This window comes from Nasonia vitripennis, chromosome 3 (assembly GCF_009193385.2).
Source record: "Nasonia vitripennis strain AsymCx chromosome 3, Nvit_psr_1.1, whole genome shotgun sequence".
Lineage (NCBI taxonomy): Eukaryota > Metazoa > Arthropoda > Insecta > Hymenoptera > Pteromalidae > Nasonia > Nasonia vitripennis.
The window spans coordinates 4716255-4734460 of NC_045759.1; the positions used below are offsets into that span (position 1 = coordinate 4716255).

The window sequence follows — 18206 nt, forward strand, 5'->3', positions numbered from 1 at the left end:
TAGCCGGTTATAGCCCTCCCCGATCTCCGTAAGACCGGAGGGTAGAAAAAAAGCGGTCCTCGCTGCGGGACACGCCCGCGGACTGGCTGTATATCTCCCGATCTTTGCATTATAGGCGTGCGCATAATACACATTACGTAAAACACGCGTATTTCCAGCCAATTACTCACTCTCTCGGCTATTTTAACCAATATATGCTTTGACCATTTCAAACGATTTCGCGAAGATTGCTGGGACTAATTGCCGATCTCTAATTAGCCGTGAATTCAACTTTTTCCGCGGCAGTGTAAATCAAGCCTTACGGTGTCGCGGACAATTAAAAAACACAGCGCGAAGCCCACATTTCCGCATATCAACGCACAGGCTAATGATAAATCGGCGATCGGCGGATTGGGTAACCGGTATGTATAGAGATCGGCAAAGGCGTCAAATTCGACGCTGGTATTATTACACCGAGCGGCGCAACCGAATACGTCGACTTTCACTGACAGACACAATATATTTGATACGACATTACGAAACTTTGAAAATCGGCATGCGAAAAAAAAAATCGGCGTATCGCGTATCCGGCCCTTGCTGGCTCTAACGAATATCGTGTTCTTCAGTTAGGACAGCCTTGCGCAATCTCGTTACGCTTATGCCGTGTGCGATGATCTCCTTTTGAGAGCGCTTTATTAACTCGGGCGCATTTTTTGCTCGTCGTGTTTAGCACAGCGATGCATTTTCGCGCGGGTTTGATCGATCGAAATCGAAAATTTATTTGCTATGCTATAACAAAATCCACAACCAACGCCCACGTGTGCAAGGAACGTAAGCCTGCACTGGATCGATCAAAATACAAAGGAAACAATTACTTACTACTAATCAGAGCCAAATTCTCACGAGCCTAACTTTACGATCTGTCAATCGGCTCGGAATCACTGGAATCGCGCCGATCATATCACTCGAAATCAGAGCAACTATCCCGCGAGTGTATTACGCACGCGCATTCCATTACACGCGCGTAATATATAGAACAGGACCTGTGTATAATACCAGCACGCGATTCGAAACAATTACTCGTAAAAATAAGCAGCCGTAGCACCTCGGCTAATAATAACCCTGATATCGCATTAGTTGAAAGTCTATATGTCGCTATTTGTTCGTCGGCACGGTCATGCTGTACAGCGCACGTGTGAGTTTTTGCATAGCTCCAGGGGCTGCTTTTTCCTCACGCAGAGGTCGACGTCTATCTGTCGGTGGTATCGATGCTAGCGAATTTGTTCGGTGGATTATATATTCCAATGCATTGTTGCGAGAACCTACGGATAATCGCGTGTGTCTAAGTATAGGTACACACCAATCGATTTCGTTGCAGTTGTGAGAGAAAATCAATCGAGTGCATTGACACGGCTCGTGAATAATAATATGCGATCGAGAGAATCGGCTTCTGTAGTGGTAATTAAAGCGGAAAAATTACACGCACGCCCAAAAGTTAGAGAGTCGAAAGAGGCACTCCTTGCTTACACTTATACTCTCGATGGACTTAACGGCTCGATTGGCTGCATTTGCTCGCGGAATTCGTGCATTCAATTGGAGGCTCGCTGCGGCCGATTGTTCGGAAGCGGACTTTTCTACGCTCGTAGAATGTATTGAAAAAGCCTTTTTCGTTGGCTGAATGTGAAAGGTGCTGTCTGTGGGATTTTTGGCTTTCGGGCAGTGGCTTTTGTTACCGATCTGTATGCAAGAAAATCTATAATTGGAAGGAATGTTGCATCCAACGCACTGTGCGTATGATTTTAGTCGGATTACAAACTCCTTGACTGTAGACCATTATATTTTAATGTATATAGTACGGTTCTGTACCAGTTTTGCTTACACCTATGCATTAGAAAGGCTTAACACACGCGTGTAACGATCGTCCTTTTTTCGTCGTGTCCCATTAATAAAGTTATTCACGCTATTCGAAAATTCAGACCTAGAAATTCCCATACCGTATACATATGTCGTACATCAAGAACCTGCTATGCGTACACGTATCTTTGTATCCATTCAAATGTTTATATAAGCGCGAAAGAAAAAGAATGGATTTATTGACCTTCGAAAGGTAAAACGAGGTCAGGTCAGACGTCTATTCAAGATACATAATATTCCCAACATTCACTATCTAAGCATACACACCGTGTATATAAACTAAATTACGTAACACTGTGCATTTTTAATTCCGTACTTGCAAATTTTCGAATGCACTACAGCGTAACTACACCACAACGAAAACATTACTCTCCAACCTATTCACCGACCACGTACACATCAAATCGGCCGGAGCCACAGAGAGAGAGAGAGAGTAGTTATCCTCTCGCGCCACATAAATTTCTCGCCGAGCGATCGAACCGATTTTAATTCGATTTTAATCAGAGGTTACCGAATACACGCTCGTCGCTCTCTCGAAATTTTTCTTCGTCGCTATATGCGTGTTGCAACGAGGGAACAAAAACAACGACGAGGCGGACATACGACCACTTTTCACTATACTTACGTTCCGCTGAGTCAGAGAGACCCATTATACATGCCCTGGACGAATTCCACTCAATCATCGTTGTTTGTTTCGCAAATTCGCTGTCGACTCTTTTGACGAAGTCGTTGCGCGAATTTTCGTGAACGAAAATTTAGGCGGTCTGTGTGTATGGATGGAAGGATAGGATAATTGATCGGGTATTCAAATGATGAAAGAGGTGGCTGGTATTATTCTGGGTATGATTTATTGGCCGTTGGCGAAATCGAAGGTTGCCATAGCTGAAAATTGCCGCGGACAGGATTCGAGGCTATGTGCTTTACGATTGGTTTATGCAATATGGATGCAGGGATACAGTTCGCGTTATATGGGTTAGGGAAATTAGGTCTGTTGGGACTTTGAGGAAGTAGTTTCGGAGCCCAAAAATCAGCGTTATGTCCGGGTCAGTTAGTAAAGGTAAAAGTGATGTTACGTGTGTGAGGAGATTTCAAGAAACCGAGAGGCTGTTATAAAGATAAAGTTTTTCTAAAACAAAAAGCAGATGCGATTTTCTTAACGAGTTTTTATTTCGCTATAGGTGCTAAGAGAAAACAGCAAATCTTTGGCTTTGGAACGGATCGTATGTAGAAATTTTTACATTAATACTTGGATATTTACACATTAGAAATCGTAAGTATATAGTCGTCATATTTATAGTCAGTCAGTCAGTTAGTTACCGTCAGGTCGGTCTATAAAAGTAGGTAAAAACGTCCGTTAGGTCAGTCGTATGATTATATTACCCTAAATGATGTCTGGCAAACACCGATTATCACAAATACAGACATTTAAAAGAAATAAAGAACAGATGATCTGGAATATCAATTAATATTCGCGCCTTATTATATTTAAATTCTACTGCATATCAAAGTCCTTCGCGATCCTCTGCAAAAATTAACATAATATGCTAAAAAGTCAGCAGAAATTAAATTCTTAAAAATAGTCAACAAGTCAACGGTATCGTACACAAATTGTCAGTCGTCTCCTCTGTCAGATCGTAATTATACGTCTCATCAAACAATTTAAAATTCAACAAAAACAAACCAATCGCTCTAAAAAATATTCAGAGCGTGATTAGCCCCGCAGCCAACGGTACCCTGGAAGTAATCCGGGAAATTCGACTCCAACACCCTCATCCTGCCCCTCTTGTAATCAGGCACAACATGAGTCGGCAACTCGCACTTATTACCCTCGTACACCTTCTGGATATTGTTCTTCGTCGGGCAGCGCAACAGGTCCCACCTGTAGATATCGGACTCGCCCTCCCTTCGGAAGAATATAGCAGTGCCATTATCCGTACCCAGGAACACGAACTTGCCCCTCTTGGGACCGATATCGGCGACTTTGCCGTTGGCCGAGCCGTTTTGCAGATAACACGTCTTGATGGAGTAGATATGTTTACCGCCGAAGTAGGAGAAAACGAGGCAACCAGTACCATCGGGGCGATGGATCAGGGCCAGGGTGAGGACGTCTCTGCGAGCACAGCCGAAGGTCACGGCTCTGGGGAGGACGACCCGGTAACAGCGACTAGATGTGACGTCGAACACTAGGATAGCACGATTGGCGGCGTCGGATACGTAGATGAAGACGTGGCCGTTTTTAGCGTAGTCGGCTACCACGTACTGCAGGCGGGACGTGTTGGTGGCCAGAGGGCTGAGGTCCACCGTCTTCACCAACTGAGATTCGTAAAAAGTTCAAACATTACACTGCAATAATTATAGGATAATCTAAAGAAAAAAATTCCACATACCTTTCCAGTCTTGACGTTAAAAGCAACGACTTTGGGTGGGCATCGTCGAAGAGGCTCGTCCAGAGAGTGAACAATACCGGTATCCAGCACCCATAGAATGTCATTGGTATCGAGAAATATATCAACAGCACTTTGAAGAGCTGCACAGTTTCCTTCCTCTTGTACAGACCAGCAGGGAAACGGTGCCAGATTCGCCTCGCATCCTTTACTCTTCAGATTGACTTTGCCCAAAGTAAAGGGTATTCCACTCTTGAATCTGCACATCACAAACAAATGTATAATCATATAAAAAAAAAGGTCAATCTCGATCATCTAAAATTTCCATACCTTGGCATGGCGACGTAGGCATTATCATTGTGAACAGCAACACGAGTCGCCAGCATATTCTTGCTGACGAACTTCGCACTCGACTTGTAGAGCTGTTTGGTGGTGGAACAGGGCCAACTTATGGAATCTCCACCGGTCCATTTGACGTTCTTGCAAACCGGTTTCTCACCCGAATACGCGTCGTATCCTGCAACGATTCCCAACGCCGCTATCAGCGACAATAACGACAAGCTCCACATTTCTTTTTTCCACTCGATCTGCTGCCCGGAAAAAAAGTACGGACTGCAGTTTGCATGGAATTCCTGCACAGTTATATAGAGTCGTTTTTGAAAACACGGAGACGCCGAGTTCTCGGGAAAGAGCGAGTCGGCAACACAACTCTTCCGGTTCCGTCGAGACTTGAGCGCTTGGGTGTTGGAACCGATGATGATTCATTATTTACTTTATTGTTTATTGTTTAAACCGTTGATATTTTTAGACGAAGTAGCGTAAAATTGAAATGTGCGAGGTGGATGCAGCATACTCGAATTGTTCGGCATAATTCTGTGGAAATGAATGATTAGAAATCGGTATCTTTCAAAACGCAAATGCAACTATAATGAATTTATTGCTAGAATGGATAGTATAAATGATTGAGATGTACAAACTAAACGCAATTATAGTTTCTTGCAGAATAATAAAATCTAGATACGATTTAAATTCAAGGAGAATTTGTTGATGTTATGTCTGGAGAGGAAAAATTGAGGAAATTCTTGAGATGTATAAAACGCGCACGGAAGTTCAAGATTCATTTAGTTGTCCGAGTGCCTCTCGTGTACGTTATCTTGCAACTTGAATTATCTGTGAGTCGAACTTCTTTATGGTTATCTAGCGCGAGTGAATTATTTTAGTGTTTGTATGCGGAAGAAATTGAGATAATTTTTGATAAATTAATTATGAGTGAAAGATTTATTGTTGTGCACCGATCGTAGATTCTTACTTTTCTACGAGTATCTATAACATTTGGTTAGAAAAAGAACTGCGCTAAAAATAATCGAGTGTAGTAGAGTAAAATAGGAATCTACAGCTATCAAACATCAAGACTTTAAATCCTCTCAATTTTTCTTATTAAGGCTGAAAATCATTCTTATTTTAAAAAAGCGCTTCTATTCTTTAAAAGTATTTTAGCGTGAAATTGTTCTGGGATCGAAAAATCGTTTTGTTTCCATAGGTCAAAAGTGCTTGTGCTTGCAAAACAAAGTATGCCACTGAAGAACATCAGCGTTTTCGAATGACCTCGTATCGATATATGCTTTCTTTGTTGAACATTGTCGGCACCTTCTGTTTGTTTGTAAATATTTTCGAACCGTAGCAAATATCTTCCTCTTCACACTTCTAAAGTTCAAAGACCGCATACGAGTCTTTTTTTTTTGGGTATCGTAAAATTGAACTACTAAAAAGCATTTTCACTTTGACTTGTGATAAATTTATATTTACTTAAATATTGTGAAATTTGGTTTAACAGAATTGATCGAGGAACTTTGTCAAGAGCATCGCCATCAGGAGGACTGTCTAATAAGGTAATACGAATAAAAACCTTAGCACGATTAATTTAAAAATTGTATTTATTGCTGACGTTTCATTTGAAACGACAACTCTTTAGAGGTTTTCCAATTTTCTATATCGTCTGTCACGCGTCTTGTTTTTGAAAACTAATGCATCTTTGCAAACGAATGAAACTGGTTTAGTTTGTGAAGCCCGAGAAATCGGATGAACAACGTTGTGTTTGATAGTCCTAATATTTACAAGCTATGTATCGAATCACAAAGTCTGTCATACATAATTTCAAGTCTGTCCACTGTCGATTACATTTTTTGAAATAGAAGTCATAATTCTGTCTGTTGTCCGTCGAGTAAAAAAAATGAATAGCATTAATTTGTATACACATGTCGTCGTTTACACTTGTTTAAAAGAAACTCATAACATCGTTATAATTATCAGTCGCTTTATGAAGATACAGTTATGTAGTCGTTGCATCTTTTGCTCTCTCGGTAGATTTGCTTCACGAACATTTAAAATCACGCTGACAAATTTCAAAATAATATTCTAAATAATTAGCAGCTGCGAATTCAATAAAGTTTTGGAATTTAGAAATATATGCGAACGCCACTATGAGCGTTTGAACAGTTGCGAAAGTACAAATCAAGAAGGTTCTACGCGGCTCTCAGTGTAAGCAAACAAAAGACTAGCAGCGTTACAAGGCAATCATCTGGTCAAAAAACTAAAAATCAGTGTTTAAATAAGGTTAAGAGCCTGACTGGCACCGCAGCCAACGGTACCCTGGAAAAAGTCTGGGAAGTTAGACTCCAGCAGCCTCATCCTACCCCTCTTGTAGTCAGCAGCGACATGGGTCGGCAGGTCGCAATCCTTGCCTTGGTAGACCATAATAGCGTTAGACACCGCCAGACAGTTGGTCATGTCGATCCTGTAGATGCCAGCCTCGCCCTCGTTTCTGAAGAACAGGGCGCTACCGTTGTCGGTACCCAAGAGAACCAGGTTCTGAGGTTTGCGTCCCAAATCCTCGACGCGACCGTGGGTATGTCCGCTCTGCAGGTACTCGGTTCTGATGGAGAACAGGTTCTTGCCGCTGAGATAGGTGAAGATCAAGCAGCTGCTACCATCGGCTCGGCGGATCAGGGCGATGTAGAGGACGTCCTTACGAGCGCAACCGGCCAGCACTGTTCTGGGCAGAACAACGCGGTATCCGTGACCGGAGGTCACGTCGTAGACGAGGATGGCTCGGTTGGCAGCGTCGGATACGTAGATGAAGGCACGACCGTCGTGGCTGTAGTCGGCCACCACGTACTGCAGACGCGAGGTCGGCGTTACCAGCGGGCTCAGGTCGATCGATTTCACCAGCTGCAAAGGATCAGCGCTATAAACTTTCATCCCATAAACAGATTATTTTTTGTATAGAAAAGATTAGATTGGGGACACGGTACCTTCTCGGTTCTGACGTTGAAGGCGACGACCTTGGGTGGACACCTGCGGATCGGCTGCTCGGCGGAGTCGACGATACCGGTGTCCAGTACCCAGAGGATGTCGTTCGAGTCGAGGAACAGGTCAACGGCGCTCTGAAGGGCTTCGCAGTTGCCTTCCTCTTGGACGGACCAACAGGGGAACGGAGACAGCTTGGTATCGCAAGCCTTGCTCTTGAGATTCACCTTGCCGAGGGTGATCGGTACGCCATGCTTGAATCTGCAATCGTGAAATCGTCGATTTATAATCAAACAAACAATACAGCGCCGAGTTTTACACGCAATAATGTGTTGTTTTGTGTTTGCGACGATGATACACAACACAACAATCACATACCGATTTGCTGTTTTCTCGGTCACGTATAACATGTAATACCGCAATTTAAAGAAAACACAAACTGTACCTTGGAAGGGTCACGATAGCCTCGTCCCGGTAAATGGCGGTGCGCGTGGCCAGGATGTTCTTGCCGACGTAGATGCCGGTGTTCGTGTAGATCGACTTGGCCATTTGTGAGGGCCAAGCGATGGAATTACCGCCTGTCCACTTGACGTCTCTACCCTCGCACCTTTCGACCTCGTAAGCCGAAGCCGCGGCTACGGCCAACACGACAACCGCCAAGTATCGGAACATGTCTCTGCCCTTTTTTTTTCGTTTGGTCCTTTTTTTCTCTCTGGTCTACCGAGCCCGAGATGCTGATGCTGACTGAGGATAGTTCGAGGGAAGCCTCTGGCTTTTTATATTTAACTGAGAGTCTTGTGGACTTATTGTCACGCACGAGAGTAACACGCACAATTTCCAAAACAAGGAGATGCGACTTATCAAAAAGCACGTCGACGAGCTGTGTTATCAACGGGGATCGTTTCCGTGTGTTGCGTGGGCGAGCGTGAGATTTTATGCAATATGTGCGTTTCTTGATTTCGATTGGGTGACTTTTAGAATTTGGCGGGTTTTAGCAACTTCAAGTTCTGTCATCGAGTCACATCGCGTATTTAACATAAAGTTTGACGAATTCGTCTAGTCGAATAATCTTTAACACACTCAATGGTAATTAACGAATAAAAACGCAGAATGATTCGAAATAATACATTTTGTTCAAACTTGTATCTTACGCTATAAACTCCGGACGCATAATAAAACCAAAACAAACATAATCGTGGGTTCGAATTCGCGATCTATCGCCTTCTACATGGCGCAACGCGCCTAACGATAATAAAAAGCGTGAATAATAATCGCATTTCACGCTTCGGAAATCCATTAAACTACTACTAGTCCTGCATTATTTACAAGTCTCTCTCGAAGTAAAAAAAAAATCTTACAGTATCCGATAAAATTCTCTCGCAACAATGACGTTCTCTCCGAGTTAGTATAAAACGAACGATACCGTCCAAGATGGCCGGTTAACGGATTCAGATTCGCCGACGCTTTTTTTCCTTTGTCTCTCCAATCCGCGCTTTCAATTAAATCCAACCCGCTGAAAAGTGCGCCGCTCGCTTTGAACTCGCTGTAAATTATTAACGCGCCGTTGACTCGCTCGCGCGCGAACGCGAGAAAAAAATCGACGATCAATTAAGCCGAATTAGAGTCTGTTTTGAGCAGGAAAAAAGAACGGCTCGGAAAGAGCGATTATCGTATAAAGTAGTGTTTAATAGCAAAAAGTAACAATAACGTGTGTCTCGTACAAAATCTCTTACATAGAGTATACAACGGTCGTCGAAACGATGATGGGGATGATAGATGCACAGTAGTAGCGAAGGGCGATTGATCAGAGAAGTTTGAGAGCGTGATTGACTCCGCAGCCAACGGTAGCCTGAAAATAATCGGGGAAGTTCGACTCCAGCAGCCTCATCCTGCCCCTCTTGTAATCGGAAACGACCTGGGTCGGCAGAGCGCAAGAGTCGCCCCTGTAGACCTTCAGTATGTTATCCGAGCTGGTGCAGTCGGCGAGATTCCACCTGTAAACGTCGCTCTCGCCCTCTTTCCGGAAGAACACGGCGCTTCCGTTGTCGGTACCGAGGAACACGACCTTGTCGCGTTTGGGTCCCATGTTACGAATTCTTCCGTGGGCCGAGCCGTTCTGAAGGTGACAAGTCTTGATGGAGAAGAGGTTCTTGCTGCTGAGGTAGGTGAAGAGGAGACAGCTGGTGCCGTCGGATCGACGGATCAGCGAGAGATAGAGGACGTCTCGACGAGTACAGCCGTCGGTCACTGCTTTCGGTAAGATCACTCGGTAGCCTCTGTCGGAGGTCACGTCGAATACCAGGATCGCTCGGCTGGCTGCGTCGGCCACGTAGATGAAGACACGCCCGTCGCTGCTGTAGTCCGCTACGACGTACTGCAGGCGCGATATGTGGCTGGTGAGAGGACTTATGTCCACGGTTTTCACCACCTGGAATATCGTAGAGTGTTAGATTATTTTCAGGCTTTGTACCGGTCGTTTGGTATATGTACGAGGTGTTACCTTTCCGGACTTGACGTTGATAGCCACGACCTTGGGTGGACACTTGCGAACCGGCTCCTCGAGGGAGTTGACGATACCGGTATCCAACGCCCAGAGGATACCCTGGGGGTCGAGGAAGATATCGACGACGCTCTGAAGAGCAGCGCAATTACCCTCTTCCTGGAAGGTCCAGCAGGGGAAGGGACTGAGACTCGCCTGGCAGTTCTTGCCCTTCATGCTCACCTTGGCCAGAGTCGCCGGGACACCTGCTCTGTATCTGCAACGAGAGAACGACCCAGCTTGTTAGATAGAAAAAAACAAACACATTCATCCAAGCAGCAGCCAACCGCAGAAACATTCACGAGACTCACCTCGGCAGCGCTAGAAAAGCATCGTCCTTGTAAATAGCCGCTCGAGTGGCGATGACGTTCTTACCGACGTACTTGCCGCTGCTCTTGTACATATTCTTGGTAGCCGTACAGGGCCACTCGATGTTGCTGCCGCCGGTCCACTGGATGTTCCTTCCGGAGCATTTTTGAGACGATTCTTGACCCGCGATAACGATACCTACTGCGAACGTCAGCAGGAGAAGATTCGCGCAGCCGAATGACATCTCGACTCGGTCTTCCGATCTTGTGAACTGGCTCTCGTTTACCAGGGGTTCCGGTCTCTTATACGGAGGAAACCCGGCATTTTCAAAACAAACGACTGCGCGGACTTGTCGCTTCCGTTTTCCGAGCGTTCGATGACACTCTGGAGAGTCGAGTGATTAGTCATTGTATTTATTTATTTCTTGCTTTCTCGTTTTCGGTGAGCGCGGTTATTTAGTTTGGCCTCGCTTGAATTTGTTATTATTGACAGAATCTTCGGTAGAAAAAGACTGAGCTTACGAAAATGAGTGATAGCAAATGCATCACATAATCAGACAAAACCGACTTTCCAAATCCGCAGAAAGCGGAAACCTGAAAAATCTCAATAAAGCCAAAGAAACTGAAATGGACGATCGTCCTCACTTCCGCTTCCGCCACATCGTCTCCGCTGTTTATAACATCGAATCTAAAACATCCGCATCTTTTGCATCTCTTCCCCTCTCTTCGATAATCGTCGAAAGCGAAGACTCCTCGTGAATGGCTATATAATAATTCAGGGGAAAAAAACGATCGGAACCGCATACACACGTTAATGAAAGATCGACGAGCGCATCAGGCGTGCCTGAGCGCCGCTTTTCTGATGAACACGAGAAAAGCGACAATAAACAATGCCGCGAAACATCTAAACACATTCGCGGAATACCCGAGGATTATCAGTGCTTCCAGTGTATATAAACGTGATACTCGGTAGGAAGAATTCGCATAATCGAGTTCACCGTCCGACGAACCGAGAGAGAGCTTGTAAGTCATCGCGATACACCGTTCGTTCGGTATCGGATAGATTTAACGATTCTTTTGCACAACTTAAAAAAAAATAAGTGCTGCTTTCTAACAAACACGAATTTTCTGCAGAAGACAAGCCAAAGATGAAGCTACTGGTGGTGAGCGCGTTGTTACTGGCGGCATCGGCCAGAGCGAGTCCAAGCTGCGACCGTCAGCTTCTGCCGGAGCTGTCGTTCAACCTCGCAGGTCAAAATATCGACTGGCCCTGTCAGTCGACGAAGAACATCTACGAGTCTAGCGGTCGCTACATTCCGCGCAACATCATCGCCACCCGGACCCAGATCTACAAGGACGAGGCCATAGTCGCGATGCCGCGTTACAAGTCCGGTGTTCCCTTCACTCTGGGCGTGACCTCGCTCAAGAGCAAGAGCTGCAACCCCCAGGTCACCCCGTTCCCATGCTGGGCCATCCAGGAGGAAGGCAACTGCGACGCGCTTCAGAGCGCCGTCGACATCGTACTGGACGTCCAGGACATTCTCTGGGTGCTCGACGTTGGCATCGTCAACACTCTGGAGCAGCCTGTCAGGAGGTGCCCACCCAAGGTCGTCGCCATCAACGTCAAGACCGGCAAGGTATGTTGATTGATATCTTCGAATACCGAGAGATTTACTTCGAATCGACTAAACCTTCTCGTTTCTCTTCTGACAACCAGGTTGTGAAGGTCGTCGACTTGAGCCAACTGGTCAGTACGAACTCGCGTCTGCAGTACCTCGTGGTCGACTACGCCCACGACGGCCAGGTCTTCCTGTACATCTCCGACGCTGCTACACGGGCCATCATCGTGTACAACGTGACCGGTGATCATGGTTACCGTGTAGTTCTGCCTAAGGCAGTGACCCTCGGCTGCTCCCGCAAGGACGTGCTGTACCTCGCACTGGTCAGGAAGAGCTGCGGAACACCCGTCCTCTACTTCACCTACCTCAGCTCCAGCAGACTCTTCAGCATCAAGGCTGACAATCTGAGAAAGGGCAAGATCGACGGATCCATCGTCGACGTCGGACCCAAACAGCACAAGATCGTGCTTCTCGGAACCGACAACGGCTGCGCCATCTTCTTCAGAAACAAGGGTGAGTTGATGAACGATAGATGAAGATATGGGATCTTTTTCTGTGGTACGAAGTTGACGATACATAGTTGACGATGGATCTAATTTTTCAGGACAATCCGACGTGTACATGTGGAACACGGACACGGCCTTCAGGCCGGAGAACTTCCTGTTGGTACAGAAGGGCAACGAGTGCAGACTACCAACGCAGGTCGTACCAGGTTACAAGAGACTCATGTGGGTCATCGAGAGCAACTTCCACGACTACATTCAGAACACCGTCGGCTGCTCCGGTGCCTCAGTCTCGCTACATCCTCTGGTCAAGTCGTGCGAGGACTAAATTAGACGCACACTCGCGACGATGATAATGATTCGTCGTGAGATTGAAAGGGATCCAAGACTTATCTGACAGGCGTATCGACGTTTTGTTTTCCAAATTATTCGGTGTTACTACTCTGTATAATTCTTATCGTCTAACTTTTTGTATTGCGATCGTCTTTTTGTATGTATACTATTAGTTTGTGAAAAATTGCCCGGCCAGTCTGTCCCTGTTCGCCGTTCGATTATTCTAGTCACGAGGACCGAGTGTCCTCGCTCTTAGACAATACGTTTACGAGTAATTTTGAAACACCAAAGATGAAAATTACATGTCTCGAAATAACATCTACTGGCTAAGAGGTAGTGTGGAGACGATTCGAAATTTTCCAGAGTCTCGATTGACTTGGACTTTATAATTATTGAAAAAGAAAAAAATGATCGCCTTGCAGTACGAAAAAAGAACCGATGGACAATAACTGACCAGTGTCATCAGGAACAGTACGCAAGAAAGCGACGAAATCACATGGCTCGCGACCGCATGGATCTCGCAGTCTAACGTACGCTTTAAGCGAGACTAGATGCGAGAGGAATCGACGAGTAAATAAAATTTCTAATTAATTAAAAATATCCCGGCTTATTTTTTTATCCAAATGCCTCTCTCGGTAAGGTAACGATGAAGCAATCATCGGAGACGAGAATTTTCCTTAAGGAAAGTTGCATAGCCGCTTGAAAATAATAAGGCAATGTAAGTGGTTTGATTTTCGAAAAAAAACTCACGAGACAGATACTATGAAATTTTTCGTACACTGCATGTACGCGAACCAACGTTTGCCAAATTTCTTGTTTCAAATGTCTCGACGGCAAGAACTATACATCGAAAAAACTGGTTTCGGACTTCTTTGGAGACCATTATTTAGCTAACGAGAAAAATCCCTTGGAATAACGCATTCTTGATTTTCCTTCGCAATCTCTTTAATAGTCGGTCCAATTTTCTTTGACAATATAACGTATTCCGTTTATAAACGCATAATTATAGTAGATCCATTGAATGATAAATGCGAGACAGATGCGTATTTTTGCGGCTCTTAAACGACCTTACGTAAACAAATTATCTCCCAAGCGATAGTTAACTTATTTTATTCGATTATTGCGGCATTGATTATTTCTAAATTTACGCAACGATCTTCTGTATTGCTGTATTCTATAGTTTTAAGAAAAAATGCCGCAAATTGCCTCGGCTATAACAATAATCGCGGCTTTATTAATCGAGCGATAAACGTTCTTTGCTCAACCGTAATCGTCGCTATATCTTAAAAATGAACAAGAAAAAAACCATATAGTAACGTTCTAATCGTCTTTTTTCACAAAAACGGAGTAACCACCAGTTGTAGGAAAACTGAAAATCTTACAAACAACGTATCGAAACGTCGATCCCGCTCAGCCAAGCAATTTTTCCATCGACAACGCATAAGGTCAATTATACGATTCCGGAGAACGAAACTAGCTCTGCAATAACGTTAACCGCTGTCGTAATTTTTTCTCGAAGATTATCTCGCCCCTCGGATCGCGATCGTATCTAATTTTTGTTCCGGCCGAGTTTTGACATTGCCTCGGCGAATCGAAGTGTATAGCTGTCGTAACGCGCGTCAATTTTTAAAATTGCCAATGAGAGATTGTTTCGCAATATCGTTTTCGGCTTGTTGCGCGATTTAAAAATCGCAGACTGGCCATTAAAACTGATGACAATAGATAAATCGTATGTGGCTATGAAAAAAGGGATGAAAGGGAAGAAGAACGTCGGCGGCTTTCTAGCTGTTAAAGCACATACCCGTGCGGGTAAACGGATTATCGACATGACCCGTATCCCGATTGCGGATTTCACGTAAGTCAAATCGTCAGTGAAACTCACTTACTTTCCGTATACGAGTTTCCAGACGAATTCCGCAAAGTTTTAACACTCGGATTTACGAGTGCAGAGCTTTTGAAATAAATCGCCCATGCAATCCATTCCCACAAGGCGCGACAACCGTGAAACAACAATCCTCCCATCATCAGCAGCGTCTTCTCACTCGTACGAAACAATCATCCATCAGAAGCCGCGAGTCATTCGCTTCCGCTCGAGCATATCCCTCCCATGAACTCGGGCAACAAAAGGCACGTCTGTTATAGGCATAGCAGTGGGGTATATTCCACATCTGTAGAACAAAAGCCTTCGAAAAAGAGCAATGGGAAGCGCCCAGTGTGCATGCGTTCACCAAGTTGCACCGGTAGCGTTTACGTCGACTCTACACAATATATACATATATACACACGACTATACGTGTATACTAGAGCCTGCTACACACTTTCTCCGCGTCTCTCTCTCTCTCTCTCTCTCTCTCTCGCTCGCGAATAGTGACATAATTCGCGAGTAGCCGTAGCGGCCGCATAGCGCAGTGTGTTGCTCTAAGGGAGCCGCAGCGGCCAAGTGCGCTCCAGTTTTTCACAGCAGCCGCAAGAAGTAGTAGTGTGTATACTGCTATCTATATAGTCGCAGTTCCTCGCTCGAATAGTATATGCATATTTCGTCATGTGGACGAATTCGCTGATCGTCGTCGGCCTTACGCTCGTCTGCGTCGTCGTCCTCGTCGACGTAAGATTTTTTTTTTTTTTCTTTTCTTCGCAATACTATAGTGTCGTGTATAAGCGAGTATAACAGTGTGTATAACAGAGGAGAGTGAAGAAGGTGTGTCGGGTTAAATTAATTGCCGGTGAAGAAAAGGCCCGATGCTGCTGGTGCAGCGGTTTATCATTAAGCGATAATCGAGGCAAATTCACTCCTGATCGAAGAATTGGAGACTGTACTATGCATTATACTTAGAAACCGGCGCTTAAGCTCTCTTATACTCGAACAAGACCTGCTCTAATCCCCGCAGTGTTTTGATAACGATTTCCAGTCCGAGAACGCCTATTATCAATCCAACGCTTAATTTATACGCTGATATTGTGACTTGTCCGCGGAAAATATTACCGACGAAGGTATTAAAAGCGTCGTTACTGCAGCGAATTTGTTAATTGATTTTCGCAATCCCCATACGAGCCTATGACCTTGATAGTTCGCAAAGCGCTAACACACTTTCTAATAAGCGTTACACCGAGTTCCCTGCAATTAGCCTCGGATTTATAAATTAATTCAGGATCGTATGGCCGGCATTTAATCGACTCGAGCATTCGTCGATACTTTCACTCTAGTATTTTCTCTATATTAAATAAAAAAAAACAATAAACAGTCGATACAGGTGAGCCAAGGAGTCGGAGTCTCGTCGGACGTGAGGCTGCTGCAGACGATAGCCGATTTCACGCTGAGAAAGAAGCAGGAGAAGAACAAGCAGGACCTGAACAAGATACCCGGCATCCCTTGGGTCGACTATCCTCTCTTTCACGAGATACCCCAGACGAGCTTCAGCTGCGCCCGTGTACCGGCCGTCCCTGGAATGTATGCCAATGTCGAGACCGGATGTCAAGTAAGCGTTTTTTTTTTTTCTTTGTATTAATTGGGTGACCGAATTCGTTTCTCGGTATACAGTATATAGGCTTTCAATAACAAAGCCGTAATAATCACCGCGCGATTTCGCAGTTTAGCGCTTTAAAAAAAAAAAAAAAAAAAAAAAACATTTAAAATAATTGGCGGAAAAAGTGCATTACGCGCGCGCGCGATTATGAGAAATTGGAAAGTTCGAAAGATTGTTATTGAGGCATTCTTATAATTCTTGGAATTTATGATGCGAAGGAAATTATCGTGGAATTATCATATGTTTTGTGTTACGGCTACTGTCGTTTGCCTGTGGGGTTTATGGAAGTGTAATAATAGGTTTTACCGTAGTGGAGAAGTTTTCTCTCTGGACTGTCGATAAATGTCGGCGATAATTGATAGCCTCGTCGGTAATGTAATAATTTTTTATGTGGATTGTGAAAATATTATTAAATAATCGTGTAAATATTTGAAAACTGATGCTTTTTGCGTTTAATCCCGAATGCAGGTGTATCACGTTTGTCACGATGGCCGAGAAGGTGATCAAGGCGCGACTTTCTTGTGCGCGAACGGCACAATATTTAATCAGAAGGAATTCAACTGCGACTGGTGGTACAACGTCGATTGCGGCGATGCGCCGAGATTGTACAAGTAAGTGTTTTTTTTTTTTTTTTTTTTTTTTGATACAACTACTTTGACAGCTGAACGTATTAAAACGTTTTTAAATGGTTTTAGCTGTCAGAGCTTAAGCGCATAGGCAACGTGTTAAATTTAACATTGTTTTCGTTTGGTGACGTTAAAATTCCGATTTAAGTGGAACTTATACTTAAAAATACAAATTCACAAGAAGCAAGCGCGATTTCTACTTTACCGACTGCTCGTGTATTCTGCAAGATATCTACTGTATCCATTTATAAATTCTGTTTTCAACTCGTCAACTTGTGATTTCAGCTTGAACTTGGATCCAGAAACGAATCCCTACGTGCCACCCGCGCACAAAGAGTACCTTCGACGCGAGAGGCTCAGGATCGTCGTACTGTAATTTAATTTAAACAACACGACCGAATCGCTTCAACAGAAAATGTAATATATTGTATCTATATTCTTCACGGACTAACTTTTCTACGAAAACAAAAAATTATAATAAGCTTAAGTTGTAAAGTGGGCTATTAACGTTTGTAAGTATGCATAACAGAGCAATAAAAATTGAAGAAACAAAATAGCTCTTTACGAACTCAAACATTCCCGGCAAAATCTACGCGACCGCAGCGCCAGGGATGTCCGCTGTCCGCAGTAGGATGTCAGCTGCATTCGTATAGGTGCCTTATCCACGCGATAGCTGCGCTACTCAACATATATACAAAATCTCCCAGCCTGATGCGCTGTTGGGAACGAATCATCGCTCCCTCGTCCCATACTCCACCGCGATCGACATCGCAATCGAGCGCGCAGAACGTCAGCAGCAGTAGCGCCAACAGCCGGTATACACACTCGCGCATTTCAGCTCTGCGCGCGCATCAACGCTATATAGATGTATTTAATAAAATACGTATATATATACACATACACAAACCACCTCGCCTTAGATTCTAGCGCGTCCATCCGACAGCTCGCTCGCTCTATCGGGGCTGCAGCTAAACAACATAAAACAGCTCTGCTGCTGCTGCTGCTGCTGCACCACTATAAGTACAGCCAGATCCTCCCGTCCGTATGCGTGTGTATGGACTGCATACTACGCAACTTCCGCTGCCTCTCACTCGCGTTGCGACGCGAGCGGCGTTATATGTCTGCGTGAATCTGTGTGCGCGGCGCAGCTAGTAGAGAGCGAGCCAGCCCT

At 44.6% G+C, this 18206-nt stretch overlaps 5 protein-coding genes across 9 annotated transcripts in view; 2 read left to right on the forward strand and 3 right to left on the reverse strand.

The window, feature by feature from the left end:
• Nucleotides 1–13483, forward strand: part of LOC100119898 (yellow-g) — a 46989-nt gene extending 33506 nt beyond the window's left edge. Inside the window, exons 1-5 of one of the 4 annotated variants that reach the window (XM_008212142.3) lie at nt 5394–5449; nt 6112–6166; nt 11565–12067; nt 12148–12562; nt 12654–13483. In XM_008212142.3, coding sequence (XP_008210364.1) covers nt 11579–12067; nt 12148–12562; nt 12654–12880 — 1131 coding nt within the window. In that variant the 5' untranslated portion in view covers nt 5394–5449; nt 6112–6166; nt 11565–11578 and the 3' untranslated portion in view covers nt 12881–13483. Of the gene's footprint in view, nt 1–5393; nt 6021–6111; nt 6167–11279; nt 11454–11564; nt 12068–12147; nt 12563–12653 lie in introns of those variants that run through there. The other 3 variants (XM_032598034.1, XM_032598033.1, XM_008212141.4) reach the window with 3 other exon arrangements.
• Nucleotides 3042–4893, reverse strand: Y-g2b (yellow-g2b). Its single transcript, NM_001161514.1, has 3 exons — nt 4608–4893; nt 4281–4536; nt 3042–4206 (listed from the first exon to the last, which is right to left on the reverse strand). The coding sequence occupies exons 1-3, from the start codon at nt 4844–4846 to the stop codon at nt 3583–3585; spliced, it is 1119 nt and encodes a 372-aa protein (NP_001154986.1). The 5' UTR covers nt 4847–4893; the 3' UTR covers nt 3042–3582.
• LOC100119831 (yellow-g2a) lies at nt 6194–9100 on the reverse strand. The gene is made up of 3 exons (XM_001603494.5): nt 8029–9100; nt 7589–7844; nt 6194–7505 (listed from the first exon to the last, which is right to left on the reverse strand). The coding sequence occupies exons 1-3, from the start codon at nt 8253–8255 to the stop codon at nt 6882–6884; spliced, it is 1107 nt and encodes a 368-aa protein (XP_001603544.1). The 5' UTR covers nt 8256–9100; the 3' UTR covers nt 6194–6881.
• On the reverse strand, nt 9249–10731 carry LOC100119867 (yellow-g2c). Its single transcript, XM_001603523.5, has 3 exons — nt 10434–10731; nt 10084–10339; nt 9249–10011 (listed from the first exon to the last, which is right to left on the reverse strand). Exons 1-3 carry the CDS (start codon nt 10673–10675, stop codon nt 9388–9390), a joined length of 1122 nt encoding a protein of 373 aa, XP_001603573.1. The 5' UTR covers nt 10676–10731; the 3' UTR covers nt 9249–9387.
• Nucleotides 13484–15085: 1602 nt separating the features above from the next.
• Nucleotides 15086–17589, forward strand: LOC100119930 (U-scoloptoxin(01)-Er1a). 2 transcript variants are annotated; one of them, XM_016983819.3, is made up of 4 exons: nt 15086–15490; nt 16137–16361; nt 16878–17020; nt 17321–17589. In XM_016983819.3, exons 1-4 carry the CDS (start codon nt 15428–15430, stop codon nt 17409–17411), a joined length of 522 nt encoding a protein of 173 aa, XP_016839308.1. In that variant the 5' UTR covers nt 15086–15427; the 3' UTR covers nt 17412–17589. The 2 variants fall into 2 exon arrangements, with proteins under 2 accessions (XP_016839308.1, XP_001603626.1); XM_001603576.6 differs by having other exon boundaries at nt 15093–15490; nt 16128–16361.
• The last annotated feature ends 617 nt before the right edge of the window (nt 17590–18206 follow it).